This window comes from Elephas maximus, chromosome 1 (assembly GCF_024166365.1).
Source record: "Elephas maximus indicus isolate mEleMax1 chromosome 1, mEleMax1 primary haplotype, whole genome shotgun sequence".
NCBI classification, from domain to species: Eukaryota; Metazoa; Chordata; class Mammalia; order Proboscidea; family Elephantidae; genus Elephas; species Elephas maximus.
The window spans coordinates 208,706,371-208,723,708 of NC_064819.1; the positions used below are offsets into that span (position 1 = coordinate 208,706,371).

The window sequence follows — 17,338 nt, forward strand, 5'->3', positions numbered from 1 at the left end:
ACTTTAAAAAAAGTGTGCTTCAGGGCTTGTGATGGGGGTAAAAATGGAATTGGAACTGAATTTAATAATGTAGGGAAAAGAAGGAAAGAAAATTCTATTAATAAACAAGAAAGATCTCAAAGAAGAAGAATTAAGGACCTTTTCTTAACTAAAAAACTAGTCTGATCATAATTCTTTTCAGTTTGACATTTTTAATAGTTGTGCTTTTTGCTCCTAGTAATTAAATGTGTTTAGGAATCGCTTTGATTACCTAGGAATAGAAGGTTGTGAGGCAAGAACAGCAGCTAAGACACCTGTCTTTTGTGTATGTTCATCGACTTCTGGCCTTAATTCATCTTCTGATTTTAATCTTCTTCGAACAGGTTTAGGTGGTGGAGCAAGCGGTGTTGTGCCTTTGCTCTAGAAGACAAGAAATTCCACTTATAATGAGCACTTCTTGGCGGCTTTCACAGTCAGTCAGCACTCTGACATCACTTGCTTTCTTTAAGCTGCTGGCTCTCTGAAAATTAAAAGCCACTTTCCCTACTTGGAAACAATTTATAAATATGTAGCAACAGCTAACTTAAATTACAATGGGAAAGGATGGTCCTGGTTGACATCAAATCATGAATGCAACCTATAATACAACTTTTTTTAGAGTATCATAAACTCCTTGAGGTTCAAATCTGATTCAAGACTGTAAGACTTTAACATAAACATGGTGCATGCTCAGTATATGCCTGTTCACTAAGCAAAAGGAGCCTCCAGAAATATGCGTCCATTATCATCATAGGATTCCCTATTAAGAAATCCTAAAGTACACAATCTTAATGACTAAAACAATTTATAATAAAGAAGTAGAAACCTAGGCAACACCAAAAAAAAAAAAATCAACCACCAGTAAGATACAATTTAGAATCCTTGAGAACAACTGTATATTTTATTGGGGATTAAATCTGTCCCCAACAGAATCAACTGTCACCTCTTTAATTAAGTGCTATTTTTTGATTTGTTGCTGTGAGGTAAAAAACATACACTTTATTAAACAACAACAAAAAAATCCAGAAGTACTAATGTAGTAAAAAATTAAAAAGTTTCCACAAAGTAGAATTTAAGTACTTTTCAGTAACACATGCTGTTTTAATAATTATTGGGAATGTCTAGATGATACTAGGAAAAAAAAAATTACCAAAAGTGTTACCTTAAAGGGAAGTATAATGGTAGCTGTAATTTACTTTGAAATGCATTAAAAAAGAAAAGGATTGGTCGATAGAAGGATATACAGATATGTGATAAACCAAGTATAGTAAAATATTAATGGTACAATCAAGGTAGTGGATTTACCGATACACAATGTAAAATTCTTTCAACTTTTCCGTATGCTTTCAAGTTTTTGTAAAAAATCATGGGGCAAAAGTTACTCCTAAAAACAGGTGAAGAAAAAGTTAAGAGCACAGAGTATAACATTAGAATGTTGATATTTTTTTCCTATTATAATCAAGACTCAATTAAAAGAAACTGCATTTGACCTATACGGAAGTTCTGCTTTATGTATCTGGAAGAATATAATAACCACATAAATTTTGAGAAGCTGTAGCATGTAGCTAACAGAGATTAGAGGATAATATCTTCTAGAATGTTTAAACAGGCTGGCTTCATTGTGAGAGTGTTAAGTGCTGTCAAGTCAGTTCCGACTCAAAGCGACCCTATATACAACACAACAAAACAATGCCCAGTCCTGCCACCATCCTCACAATTGTTGCTATTATTTGAGCTCACTGTTGCAGCCACTGTATCAATCTATCTTGTTAAGTGTCTCCTCTTTTTCACTGACCCTCTACTTTACCAAGCATGGCACCCTTCTCCAGGGACTGGTGCCTCCTAATAATGTGTCCAAAGTATGTGAGAAGAAGTCTTGCCATTCTCGCTTCTAAGGAGCATTCTGGCTGTACTTCTTCCAAGACAGATTTATTTGTTATTCTGATAGTCCATGGTATATTCAATATTCTTTGCCAACACCGTAATTCAAATCCATCAGTTTTATTTCGGTCTTCCTTATTTACTGTACAGCTTTCACATGCATAAGGGCAACTGAAAATATCATAGCTTGGGTCAGGTGCACCTTAGTCCTCAAAGTGACTTCACTGTGAGATAGACTACATTACAGTTAAAAGCATGGGAATGGGTTAGATGATCTCTAATTAACTTTATTTCTTAAGATTTTTGTCACCTTTAAAGTTTCTTTTTATAAAGCAAAAATATCTAATATAACTTTTTAACATGTATAAAACGATCAATATTATCAAGGAGCATACCACATTGGCGGGAGCACTAGCAGCTGTCTTTTCTTCAATTTTACTCTCTGTTTTGGCACCTCGAAGAGAATTTGAAGGATCAGAAGATTTTTCAACCTAGAGATGAATACATTTTTGTTACCATCTGTAACATACAATCATGCATAAATACTTAATATGTAACAAATCAGAGAGTAAAATATAAAGAAAATACTCATTCTGACAACAAGGATGTGCGATGAAGATGAGATGCAATTTGAGAAAACCTTGCTAAGTGACCCTTCTCTACTACTCAAGGGCAGGGAGGAGGGAAGGTACCAGACCTCTGAGGGAGAGGAGGTCAGGGTAAGAATACAGCCATAGCGCTGAACCTCCAAGTAGTTGGTTTGGGAAGTTCTTGCAGTTGGGGAAGGGGGCGCATCTATGCCAGGGGAGTGGGTACCAGCGTACAACTGTGCTTCCCCCCAGGACCACCCTTGCTGTCTTGGAGGCACAGCCCATTCTCATACTGGCACCAGCAGCCAGGCAGAAAGTTACAGGTTTGAAGAAGCGGCTGGAAGAAAAACGTCAATTGATCAGATGTATAAGAAACCTTTATCTGAATTATGCCAGTCTAATAAACACAGATTTTGCATCCCTATGGGAGGTTCGATATGGATTGGCGCCTCCAACCCTATATTTATGCTCAGTGAGGACAGGGATCCCTAGAGTAGTTCTTGCCACTAAAACTGTAAGAGTCTTCTGGTACACTGTTTACAAGGATTAAATTTTGGCATCTTGTCATCTGTAAGTCTGTTTAACTAAAGTGACTTACTCTCAAACAAACTGAATGTAGCTATGGTAACTATAGCCTGTTATCACAAGAAAATCCTCACCAAATCACAGAATCAGACGCTTAGCACTAAGATAAAACCCTCAGAGCGGTTTTTAGCCAGGACCAGGAAGGTGGTTGTGGCTGTGTCTTTTTACACTATACCTACCCCCACCCAGACTCTGATTTTTACTAAGCATCACACTACAACTCATCAGTATCCGAAGCCAAAACCAAGGCTGAGAAGCACTGATCTAAGGAACAGAAATCCCCTAAAAGCAGCAGCAGCAGGTGTTTTATTCATGGATGTCCCCTCTAGTATCTGCTCTTTTAGGGGTTCCTTTGTTTACAGACAGGCTGATGAGCATGATGAGGGAAGAGAGTCCCACAGAAAATGAGATAAAGCCTGGAAAACTGACCGGCAACACCTCAGGATGCCTCTCGGCTTCATCATCTTGCTCTTCATTTACACTTGATGCAGTAAACACTTCAAATTGGCTGAAATCTGCAAAATTTGGTTGCTCTGGTATCTGCTGAGGTGAGGTACTAGTGTGGGTGATGAGGCCATCGGCATCCACTGAGCGATGCACAATGGGACCAGGAGCCTATAAAACGGGTTAGAATGAAGGAACAAATATTTTACCGATGGATTCTTGTCACCAAGTAGTCTTCTTTTCCTTTGAACATATACCATAAAGATGCTCTGTTTTATTAGCTGTAAACTCAGGGAGGTGTGCGACAGTAACTTTTAGCTCTATAAGGCATAAATAAAAAGCCAAGACACTAAAAACCAAAAAAAGATGATGCTTCTTCAATAAAAAAAGTTACTTTTACAAAATCCTTATTGGCAAATAAAGTGTGCCCGAGGAGAGGGGAGGGGAGGGTTTGGTCCTACCCTTTTGGCTCTACCTGCACACTGATTACAGGGGCTCTACTGTCAGCTTTTTTTTTTTCTTTATGGAGCTGTACAACAGTTTGTTCTTTATAAAGGTTATTTGTAAAAGTGTTTTGTTAGGCTTCTTAAAACGTTGTCATTTTCAAAGTGTGAAAACCACCGCTCTAACTGTTCTCCCAACACCTGAGGCACACTTCCTCTCAACTCATCCTCCACACCTTTGCCAGACCAACCCTAAAACCTTCATTCTAGGTTCACCTTACTGAGTGTCTACTTTGTGCCACGCAGTGTAGGTGCAATGGTGAACAAAACAAGGTCCGTGTCCTAACATGGTGCAGAGTGAGAGGTAAATAAACTAATGATTAAAATAGAGTGTGAGAAGTTTTACAACAAAGGAAGTGAAGGATTCTACAGGAATAAATCTGAAGTCTTTTCTCCTGGTTATTCTTTTTAAATCCTCCATCTCCAATAGGAAAAAAATCTATCCTTCTTAGTATGGTATGGGGCCCTGGTGGCACAGTGGTTAAGAGCTACGGCGTGCTATGGCTGTTAACCAAAAGGTCGGCAGTTCAAATCCACCAGCTGCTCCTTGGAAACCCTATGGAGCAGTTCTACTCTGTCTTACAGGGTTGCTATGACTCAGAATCGACTCGACGGCAACAGGGTAGTATGATATAGAAGGTGCTCTGCCCCCTCCCCACCTTCCTAGTTTCTTTTCCCACTGTCCCACATGTCCACTCCAGTTGTACTCAACAACTCATCTTTCCTGAAGAATATGGCAGGCTTAACACATGTCTTTATTGTCATTCCTTCTGTCTGGAATGCCCTCTCCCAATAAATACCACTTTATCCTGCAAGACTGCTCAAATTTTATTTCCTTCATTGTACTTTTACCTCCTCAATTTCATACCAGACTTTACTAGCTGGTAAGGTTGTCCCAACAGCATTTTATAAATACATCTACCGAAGCACTTCTATTGTATTACAATTATTGTTTATAGGTCTATCTTCCCCACTAGCCTGAGCTTCTTGAGTCATGAGACCAACTAATTGGGTTTCACAGCTTAACTCTAGGTAAAGGTATTTCTCCTGGCACTTTACATAAAATAAATACTGGAATATTCAAATATCAGTACCTTTTATGATTAAGGAGGTATCTTTTAATCACTAATTCCCAATTTCATTATAAAAACCTAAGTCAGAAAAACCAACCAAATTCGTTCATATAAAAACTAGCCATTCACATAAAACTAGCAGCTATAATCTAGAAATCTATCCTGGAAGATAAAAGTTTTATGCAGATCAAAACAATTTTGACCTGGCAAAGACTCAGAGGTCATCTGAAACATCTCTTAATGTAACAGGTTCAGAGAGACAGGGTGAGGTCACTCTGTGGGTCAGTGCTAGATCAGGACACACATGCACATCTCCCATCTCCCAATCCACTGTTCTTCCCAATAAACTCTCCTTTGTCAAGACATTATCATTTGCTCCACTTTCAAGCTTCGTTGAAAAAATAACAACTCGAATCCTTATTCAAATTCTATTTTCATGGAATTAAATGCTCACTAAGAATGACCATTAGGTAATTCCTGACCTTAACTTCACAATAATTCTAGGCTAGAATCAAATGCTTAACAGATCTTGGGGACTGTAATGACTGGTATGTAGTAACGAACACCACTAGGACTGAGTTACCTGTGAGGGCTGTGGTCTTGGAGGCACTGCAGGAGGATGGGCAACAACTCCAGCCTGTTGTTGTCCTGCATGAACACACAACATCAGTACTTTTTTCTTTCTTTCTTTTTTTAGTAACTATAATCTCTTTGATAGTAGAAGAAACAGACTGAAAAAATGTCACCACGTGATAAAGATTTCTAAGAACGTTTGGAAGACATACATTATCTTATAAAACTGTCTCTACTCCATCTAACAGCCAAATCTCCTGGACTTCCCTCAGACTTCATTTCTCTTGTTACTCCTACTGCATGAGGCACTGCTGACATGCTCTTCCTGGTTTCCCTAATACTAGTCATTCTTGGTTTTCTTCCCATATTCTGCCTGCTCTTTAGCCACCACACATGAAGACTTCCAAATTTTTCCTCTTCGTTTCACATATCTATGTAAACGACCCTCAAGTAATCCATCGATCTTTCTCAGCTCAGAAGTCCTATGGCCTGTTGATTATTTCCCCTTTCCAAACTCATAATGACTAAAACAGAACATCATCACCCTCTGCCCTAACTATTTTCTATTTTGATCAACCATACCACTACTCCAGTTGCACAAAAACGGAAACCTTGGAGTTAGTTATAGCTCCTCTCTCTCCTTTGCCAGCCAAATCAAATTAGTCAACAAGACCTATTATATCTTCACCCCCTGAACCCCCAATATCTTTACATCTTTCTTTTTAAGTTTTCTGTGGTACCTCTTAGAAAAAAAAAAAAAAACCTCTTAGGTTCTCATTTTAATTCAACACATTTTAGATGGTCATTAAGAAAACACTGTCTCTTGTTTGGTATCTTTTAATCTAGAATTTTTCTTCAGGTAAACAAACAAAAAAAAAGACACATTAAGAAGAAAAAAAGAAAATGTGTATATCTTTCATGAACCTTAAAATTAAATGATAAAGTATTTTATGGTTCTCTAACCCCTACCTGTGGTGACTGTAAAGGTCCGATTCATATCTAAAGATGAGGATCTAGAATGAGACGGCTGTGGCCTTGGAGGGGGAGGTGGTGGTGCAGTGTTATCAGGCGACGTTCCTGAATGAGACCTGCAAAATTGACTCCATTATGACTGTTCATGCTACTGATGACAGGGCCTTTTTCTCTTTAAGCATTCAAACTTTGATAAATAGCAAAGGATTTTACCAGCAGTGACATTTTCTTAGGTAAACAAGTACTACAATAAATAAAGATGGCGCTCTTTATGACGTGCTCTAAGTAAGTGGTTATTTGGTATAGCAAATAATTTTTTTTTGGTACAAAACTATACATTAAACAAAATTTCAAAAATTTTGAAAAGTTAGTTACTAACATGAATTCAAGACAGACCACAAATCTAGTAATGTTTTCCCATTCAATTAAAGGTAATATTAGTCTGAAAACCTGTTTTCAAAAAAGAGAAATTCTACTTTCATATATGATTAGCTTTCAACCTGTTTAAGTTTAGAGTTGTTAGAAGTAGAGATAGAATGTGGCTGAAGTACTTGAGATACCCCATTCCTGTGTCACCAGAAGCCAACTCATTTAGAGATGACTGTACTCATGTTCAGTTCACCCTAGAGGCTCACTGTTTGCTACAAAGCTTTCACTAGTCTGAAAACAGACTTTCCTGCATGGACGCTGGTGATCTGATCTTTGTACACAGGACTTAAAAAAAACAAAATATAAAATCCAAGATGGCAGAAACTCTAAGAAACATAAGAAGAAGTATATAATAAGTCAGAAAAGAAGGCAAACAGCAAAGAGCTATAAGCTCTTTAGAGATTCTATTACTAGTCTCTCTACAAGCTCCAGATGTGTGGCAAAGGGAGCCATACTATGTGCAAAAAGTGAGGGAGCAAGATGCTTCTGCCTTGCACACAGCTTTCAGTGGAAAGTAACGCCTTTGTAGACAAGCAAGCCCCTTTTTGCCTTTTGCCTCATCCTACACGTAATTTTATGAGTGCCTGAAAGATTGTATGTGTAAATAAATCTCTTCAGGTTGGGTAGAAAGTCCAACATCAAGCTGTGCTTCCGGATCGCATTTTAAAACTGAATTCTTTCAGTACCTGCCATAAAACAGTAATAGGAAATATGCATATCAGTTACTTAAACACTCACACTGTTTTGCTACAAAAAAGATTAGAATAAATGTCTACTGCCAAGAAGTCATCAACTCTTTTTAAGCTTTCCACCAAAACCATGAAAAAAATAAGGACTTCTTATGGTTTTCTATTAGTGATGAAAAGAATCAGAATTACGTACCTGCCTTTTAAAGATATCAATAAATAATATACACGGGGCAGTTGTGTAAAAAAAAAAACACACAACCCCCCCCCCCAAAACAGAATAATATGTACTTGGTTCTAAATAACTGTAAATATTAAAATGTAACAAGATACCTTAATATACTTTTTACTGACAGAAATACTGACCTTTGACGATTTACATTGTTCCCAATCTGTTCTGGGTCAGAAGTAAAAGAGTCTGAACTACTGTAACCATCTGCTGATAAATGAAATATATTGTATTTAATAATAATCATTTCTTTGTTTTTTACTTTATAATCTCAAACATAAATGACATACTTTTAAAAATATTGGCTAATTAAAGATATTGGCTAAAAGGCTATTTGTTCCCAGTGTTATTATCTGGAAAAAGTTAAATATTAATCAAATAAATCACTACATATTCATACAGCAAAATACTATGCAGGTAGAATAAATTAGTCTCGAAAAATGAATATTTAATGACACAGAAATGTTCAAAATAAGCTACAAGGAAAGAGGTTACAAAGCAGTCATATACTGTAATTTCATTTTATAAAAATACACCTGTTCCATATATTCAGAAAGAGGATTACGGTAGACACCAAATGCAAACTGCAGCTTCTGTGTCGTAATAACGTTATCATAATTCTTTTTTTTTGTATTTGTTTATTTGTATTGCATTTCTACAATAAATGTGAATAACTTTGGTAATGATCAAAAATCATCTTAAAAGAAGAAATAAGAAATATTTTAAATTAAAAACTCCCCTAATTTAAAAATTATGAACGTGAAAAATGAAAGGGTTAACATGAGAATAAATTGTGCTGAGACAACAATAAAATTTTTGAATTCAGCCAGGTCCCTGATTTTTCCCTTGAGGATACATCACTTTCCATGTTCTCCAAGTCTTATGAAGAAGTTGAGAGTCCTGCAAGTTGAGTGAAGGTTGTGAAAGGATAAAGAAATCTAAGATCGACACTTGAGGGGCGATATGAAGGAACACTACTATATACTTTCCAGGGTTTTACAAATTGGAGGGACTTGCTGTTTGTTTACTTTCATTTCAAAACTTATCCCTTTCATTTTTCTTGCCCACTGATACAAGAATGATGTTAAAACTAACATATTCCCACTTGGGTATTCTAATAAGCATCTCAAGCTTAACATGTCCAAAACTGACCTCCTTCCCACGCAAACCTGCTCCTATCACAGCCTTCCTTGTCTCCCAGTTCTCAGGCTCAAATCCCTGGAATTGCCTTGACTCCTCTCTCTCACATCCCGTATCACACAGGTAAGTAAATCTTGTGCTCTTTATCTACGGAATATAGCCAGAATCTGACCGGTTCTCAGCACTCTCCCTGCTATCACACTAGACCAAGCCAGCATCCTCTTCTGCCTGGATTACTATAACTGTCTCCTAATGGTCTCTCCCTGTTTCAATGCTCTTCCAGCCTATTATCAATACAGCTGCCAGGCTGAGCCTGCTAAGACGGAGGGTCAGACCACGTCACTCCTCCGTTCAAACCTTTAAGGGGTTTCATCTCACACAGTACAAGTCAGTCATTTCACTGTTCCCCTGTTACTACTACTTGCTGTCTCTGCCCAGCCACACGTGCTCACTGATTCTGTTCCAGGTGTTGGCTTCCTGTTCCCAGTAGAAGTAAAGCACGTTCCTCCCTAAGGGCTTTACATTTGCTATTCTCTGTGCCTTAAATGTCCTTCCTTCAGATAGTCACACAGACAATTCCCTTCAACCCCTTTAAGTCTTAAAGTTTATATTTGTTAAGGCCATCTTTACCTTTTCGAAATGGCACTCTTTCTCCCCTTTCCCAGTTTTATTTTTGTCCACAGTGTTACTTTCTAAATATGGGTTACTTTTATTCCCCCCTCCTACTTTCCTTCTGAGAACGTAAGCTTCATAAGAGTAAATATTTTTTTCTGTTGTGTTTTACTGATATATCCCCAGTGCTTACAACAGATCTTAGCACACAGTATCCAATAAAAACTCTCTATATATACTGTATATAAATAATATATAATTTTCCTGTGAGAGAGAAACAAAGGAGCTAGTAGGGAAAGGTCAATGGGTCAGCCTGGCTATAATGAGAGGAATGGCAAAAGGGGCCTGCTGTGAAGAGGTGATCAGTGGACAACCATTTATTATACACAGAAGAGGAGGGGTGTCTAAAAGTTTGACCTATTCTCTATTTTATTCAGTGAAGCTAGTATTAAGTGGCTATACATTTGAATTATTCAGGGCCTAAATCCAGACTTAAACTTTCGATAAAGATATAATGCTAACTTTCACTTACCTACAGTATTTCCAGAAGCAAATTTTACCGATGAATTTATCTTATTTTCTTCTGAAAGGTCAGGTGGTTTCACCAGCAATGGGCTAGTGGGATTATTATGATCTAGTAGAGAATTAATACGTAAAAATACAAGCCACAGATAATGGAATCAATAAATTCATAAACCTCAGAGTCCAAGATTATACTTCATTTAGATATTCCAAAGAAGTGGCAAGTGAATCCATGGGATAGAAAACAAAGTAATACTTTTAATAAAAACAAACATAAACCAGATTATACAGAAATTGCATTTTTTGCCGTAAGAAACTTCATTACAAAAAAGTTAATTTGCATGTTCATACTTTGTTAATTACACAGATGAGCTGTAAAATAAGTAATCTATCATGCTGATTTATACAGAAAATAAATCTACTTTTGAAAAACCTTAAACAGTTCATGTAAAATAAGGGACTACTTTCAAGAGTTCAAAGCAAAATACACAATTTCATAGCCAAAATTTAACACGTACCTCTTTGATTAGAGTTTGAACACACTTTAAATATAAATTCACAGCAGTGACAATAAAAACTGACAGAGTACAGAAGATAAACTAGATAACTTGGATCTCCTAAAAATTAAATACTTAAGCTTATGAGAAGACTTCACCAAGAAGTGTCCAGAGTCTTAAAAGCCTATGAGCAGCCATATAAGATACTCCACTCATCCCACCCCATCTGGAGTAAGGGAGAACGAAGAAAGCCAAAGACAGAAAGAAAAGATCAGTACAGAGGACTAATGGACCACAACCACAACAGCCTCCACCAGACTGAGTGCAGCACAACTAGACGGTGCCCAGCTACCACCACCAACTGCTCTGACAGAGATCACAAAAGGGGGTCCCGGACAGAGCTGGGGATAAATACAGAACAAAATTCTAACTCACAGAAAAAGATCAGGCTTACTGGTCTGACAGAGACTGGCCCCCAGACACCCTTCAACTCAGTACTGAAGTCACTCCTGAGATTCACCCCTCAGCCAAAGATTAGACAGGCCCATAAGACAAAACAAGACTAAATGGGCACACCAACCCAGGGGCAAGGACACGAAGGCAGGAGGGGACAGGAAAGCTGGTAATGGGGAACCCAAGGCTGAGAAGGGGAGACTGTTGACATGTCACAAAACAATGTCTATTAATCGTTTAATAAGAAACTAATTTGCTCTGTAAACCTTTATCTAAAGCACAATTAAAAAAAAAAAAAAAAAGACTTCGCCAAAAGAGTAAAAAGAGTTTTGGCTATGACATATTTGACAAGAGTCTAATCTCTAAAATTTATAGAAAACATCAACACCTCAGCAACAAAAAGACAAACAACCCATTTAAAATGGACAAATGACATGAACAGACACTTCATCAAAGAAGACATTCAGGTGGCTAAAAGACACATGAAGAGACGCTCTCAATCATTAGCCATTAGAGATGCAACTCAAAACTACAGGGAGATGATACCATCTCACCCTGGCAATAATGGCACTGATCAAATAACAGAAAACAACAAATACTGGTGCGGTTGTGGGGAGACTGGAACTTTTACACACTGCTGGTGGGAATGTAAAATGGTACGACCACTATGGAAAACACTTAAAAAGCTAGAAAGAGAAATACCATATGATCCAGCAATTCCCCTCTAGGTATATATCCTAGAGCTGTGACAAGAATTCACATATGCACACTCATGTTCATTGCAGCCTTATTTACAATAGCAAAAAAGATGGAAAGAATCTAAGTGCCCATCAACTGATGAATGGATAAACAAACCGTGGTACATATACACAATGGAATACTATGTAATGAAAAGGAATAATGATGAATCCTTGAAACACATCACAACATGGATGAATCTGGAGGACATTATGCTGAGTGAAATAAGTCAATCATGAAAGGGCAAATATTCTATGAGACCACTATTATAAGTAGTCGAGAGGGGGAAGGAAGGAAAATCACTAACTAGAGAGTAAAGTAGACATGTGTTAACTTTGGTGAAGGAAAAGGCAGTACACAATATGGGGGAAGTCAGCACAACATGATCAAAGCAAGAGAAGACACTGAGAGGCACACAAGAATAAAAGGCAATGGTGGTAAATACTATAACATATACAATCCTGCAACACAGTAATAATAAACAATAATTTATGAGTAGATATATAGGCAGATATGTATGCTGAATAGGTGTGGAAGGGCATATGGGAGTATACCCATGTGCATATATAAGTTTGCAGAATGGATGTTTCTACATATTTGTATGTGCTGCATATGTACTCATATATATATATATATATATATATATATATATAATAGAGCACACAGGGTGCACAGTCATGAAAACTTCATACACATAACCAAACACCTCACCGGACTGAGGTACTGGCCTTGGAGGCTATGGACCATAGCACTGGGGAACATCCAGGTCAACTGGCATAACACAGTTCATGAGGACAACATTCTACATCTTACTTTGTTGAGTAACATCTGGGGTCTTAAAAGCTTGCAAGTGGCCATCTGAGATATAACTATCGGTGTCTTTCTGTCCGGAGTGGTAGGAGAGTGAAGAAAACCAAAGACTCAAGGAACAAATTAGTCTAAAGGAACCACAGGAACTATAGGCTCCATTAGCCTGAGACTGGAGGAACTAGATGGTGCCCAACTGCCACTAGTCACTGCTCTAACCAGGATCACAACAGAAGGTCCTGGTTAAAAGCGGGAAAAAAATTGTAGAACAAAATTCAAATTCATAAAATGGACCAGATTTATTGGTTCAAGAGAGACTGGAGGAATCCCCAAGACTATAGCCCTTAAACATCCTTCTAACTTGGAACTGAAGCCATTCCCAGATAATGCCTTTCAGCCAAATAATAGGCCGATAAAATTAACAATAACATCCATGAGGAAAATGCTCCTTAGAATAATCATCTATATGAGACCAAAAGGACAAGATCAGCCCAAAATCAAAGATGAAAAGGCAGGAAGGGGCACAGAAACCGGAAGAATGGAAATGGGGGCACTCAGGGTAGTAATGGGGAAGGTTCTGACACACTGCCAGGACTGCAATCAATGTCAGGGAACAATTTGTGTATAAATTATTGAATGGGAAACTAATTCTCTCTGTAAACCTCTACCTAAGGCACACATACACACACAAAAGTATAAATTAAAAAAAAAAAAAAACCTGACAGGGTATTAGAAAAGGCTCATTTTCCAAATGTCCTTATTCAAAAACTTCATAATTTAAATTTAACTATTTCCTTTTTAAAACTGATATACATATGTACACACATAATTGTGGAATCTACTAGGTTAAAAAAATAATCAATCATGAAAGAAACTTGAACCCTCACAGAATAATTACTTGTGTATTTTAGTTTGATACTAAATTAAAATACAACCCAGCTACAGATTCCTTACCACTGCCAGTTCTTTTAAGTTCCATTTCCTGCATGTGGATTTTGCTTGGAGTCATTCGGATGGGAACTGGATGAACGATAGCAGTATCCTAGAGACAAATGGGAGGAAAAACAGAATTTGTATTAAAAATGTCAAGCTAATGCCATGAAATAATAAAAACCAACAAGACTTTAAAAAGTGGTGGATAGATTTTTGCATTCATACCTAAGGCAGGCATAACAATAAATTTTTTACACAAAAAATTCTAGAATAACATTATATATACTAATATTCACTATACATGTCTAATAATCTTATTTATTTTCTAAAAAGTACACTTAAAATTTTGAGTACTTACAGATTTGCATGAACAAAATGGTCTTATAAAAATACAGTTCATGACAATTTTCAAAAGCAAAAGGTAAAATGATCTGATGAAATTCTATAAATGTGTACCTTTGAGGTTAAAGTGAACTATTTCATGAAGATCCAAGGATTAAGTAATAGACTTAAAATCCATTTTTATTTCTGATTTGCTTTCTTATTCATGAAAATCTGACACTTTTCTTTTTCATATATAAAACAAAGTTAATGAGATGCCTGTTACACTGCAATATTAGGCACAATATATACTTTCTATAGTTTAGTTTAAATTTGAAATCTCAAAATTTAGCATTAAACTTCCACACAGGAATCCATTTTTAAGAGGAACAAGTAAGACTCCTACGTTAACACTCTAGTGCTTTTCTTACACTTTTTTTAATGACTACAGACCTCATCTTTCTAAACTTCATGGGTGGCAAGTCTAGTTAGAGATTGGCAGAAGAGACTTTTGAAAAGAATGAAAAAAAATCAGGCAGAAAAGACAGGATGAAGACAAATGGAAGCCTCTCGGGAAGGAAAGAAAATGAGAAAGGTATACACGGCTACACAGGCAGGCTTGGCCCCAGGGGCTGAGACCCCAAGAAAGGAACCAGAACCAGATCAAGCACAGGGATTATCAGCAACAGACCAGCTGAAAAATACTGCTATCGGGACTCAGGAGGTGGGAGGGGATGGGACATTGTAATGGGTAATAGTATTAACACCAAGCCCTTGATGGAGAAAGCTAAATTCTAGCATATAATCTCTTATCTGACAGGCCTCCTTTGTTCTTGGTTTACTCTCATAATATTTAAATTCAAACAGTGTATAATAAACAAATTCTATCACTTTTATTTTGACAAATTCATTCACAGTAGCTTCCTACCTACATATCAGCGAGGCTGTAGATAAAGCTGATGTATTTATCCAATGAAATTGAACTGACACCCTACAACTCTGAAATTGTAGTTATATATATATATTTTTTTTTTTATATATGCTTAGATTTCTCGCATAGTAATAAGCCATCTCGGGAAGATGTTTATAACAATACATGTAAGATATTGTTTAAATTATATTTATGGCTATAAAATGGCTTTAGGGACCACTCTACTATTGTCTTAATTTACAATTTTAATAAGAGAAATAATTGTTATTAGATTCAGCATTCACCATTATAAGTCAAGATCAAAGGAGAAATGATAATTCATGAGAAAAGTTCTTATTCGAAATCCAAAATAAATTACAAAAGAACAAGCAAGGAAAACTTATTGGTAGATGCTTTAAGTTTAAATATTCATCTAATATACATTCTATATATACGTGTGTATATATAATCAGATTTATGAAGCATTCTCACAATTGAAAATATTAGCCTCTTTATATATTTCTAGCATAATAAATGGAAGTCACAGTAATGACTCCAAGAAAACAAAACCATGAACGTTTCAAGACTTCAATCTCCAAATAATACACATGATACTTTTCTGTACCAAGAAATCAATGCTCTGCAGTACACTCGAGTCATACAGTCACTGGTTGCTGCGGGGCTGCAATAGCTTTAGTCCAGTGGATCCTGCTGCTGGCAGAGCAAGGCAATTCCTTGATGAACTTTACATAAATGACTAGACCTAACATTAGATTCAGGAGCTCTGGTGGTGCAACGGTTAAGCGCTCGGCTACGAACTGAAAGGCTGGTGGTTCGAACCAACCCAGCTGCTCCACTGGAGAAAGCCCAGCTTCTGTAAAGATGACAACCAAGAAAACCCTATGGGGCAGTTCTACTGTCACATGGGGTCACTATGAGTTGGAATGGACACAACAGCACCCAACAACATTAGACTAATAAATCAGAAATCTGTTTGTGGCTGCTGTACAGCGAATATAGAGAAGTTTAAGTGTTTCAATGTCTAAATAAAGGACCATGTAGAAGCTTCTGAGTCCATAGCCACAAGACGCCAAACAAATACTTCCTGTGCTCCAGACTAAAACCCAAACCAAACCCAGTGCCATCGAGTCAATTCCGACTCATAGCGACCCTATATGACAGAGTAGAACTGCCCCATAGAGTTTCCAAGGAGCGCCTGGCAGATTTGAACTGCTGACCCTTTGGTTAGCAGCCGTAGCACTTAACCACTACACCACCAGGGTTTCCTGCTCCAGTCTAGCTTCCCTAAATTAACAACTTAAAAAAAAAAAAAAAAAAAGGAAAAAAAATTCTAAACTCTGACTGGCATGCACTGCCCACTTTCTTCTGCCTACCCAAATCACCCAAAGCCTTGGGAAACCCATTTCGAATCACTCATAGCACATTTGTATTGGATATCTGGGCACCTGATTTTATACAATTCAGCACAGTGTTGAATACTGTCTTATATTATGCTCATTTATCTATATTCTCCACATGCCTTAAATCCCATTGTTGCTATGTGTCTGAATCCAGACCTGCTTCCTTTCCATGCCTGCATCACTAACTTAGTTCAGGTGCTCATCATCTCCTTAATGGCTCTCATCCCTCATATTGCTGCCCCCACCTTATCCTGATACTCCTTGCTGGGTCCTGTTGCCTATAAAATGAAGTTCAGATCCTTTGTCTAGCATATAAACATCTTCCCACTCTGGTTTCAGCTAAATTCTTTAGCCCCATCTCTCCCACCCCATAATTCTCCCATGTACACGTGTACCCTGTACTCTCTTCATTATACTGCTCATAATATTCTCTCTGCACAGAATGACCTTGTCAACATCTGTCAAATCATACTTTAAGACCCAGCATACACAAATGTAACCTCTTTTGTGAAAAATTTTCCTAATATATCAGTCTTAGTTAGCCAATCCTTTCTCTGTCCACATTCTTGTTCACAGATATACTATGATAATAACCAACATTAGCTATGTTGTAATCACCAACTTATAATAATTAGACTGTGGACTGCACAAGGCTGGAATCTTGTTTTTCATATCTTTACATCCCTAGAGGTTATCACAGGCACCCAGAAAGGGACATCCCCAATCCAGGTGAACTGGGCATAATAAGTGATCAAACTAATTCCCTTTTCATACTCTGAATTACTTATAAATTCTGCGGCATCTAGATCAGGCATAAACCATGGCAAAGATTATTACATCATACTTCTCATCAGTCTAGAATTTGCCTGGTGTTTTGATTCAAGTACACCCTAGCAGAAGTAAATTCTATCAGAGGCTATTGGCTGATTAAGCAGTTTGACAAAAGTAGTGAAGTTTCTGGAAATAAGGTAATCAGAAACCCAGTTTCATCAGAATTCTGG

General features: G+C 37.3%; 1 protein-coding gene across 6 annotated transcripts in view; it reads right to left on the reverse strand.

Annotated features, from left to right (window-relative positions):
• REPS1 (RALBP1 associated Eps domain containing 1) overlaps positions 1-17,338 on the reverse strand; it is an 82,902-nt gene that overhangs the window by 3,960 nt on the left and 61,604 nt on the right. For 3 of the 6 annotated variants that reach the window (XM_049902277.1, XM_049902286.1, XM_049902262.1), the window contains 8 exons: positions 13,707-13,794; positions 10,268-10,369; positions 8,121-8,193; positions 6,637-6,755; positions 5,678-5,742; positions 3,504-3,689; positions 2,295-2,390; positions 251-399 (listed from right to left, as the gene is read on the reverse strand). In XM_049902277.1, the coding sequence (XP_049758234.1) occupies positions 251-399; positions 2,295-2,390; positions 3,504-3,689; positions 5,678-5,742; positions 6,637-6,755; positions 8,121-8,193; positions 10,268-10,369; positions 13,707-13,794 (878 nt within the window). The remainder of the gene's footprint in view (positions 1-250; positions 400-2,294; positions 2,391-3,503; positions 3,690-5,677; positions 5,743-6,636; positions 6,756-8,120; positions 8,194-10,267; positions 10,370-13,706; positions 13,795-17,338) is intronic. The other 3 variants (XM_049902295.1, XM_049902271.1, XM_049902304.1) reach the window with 2 other exon arrangements.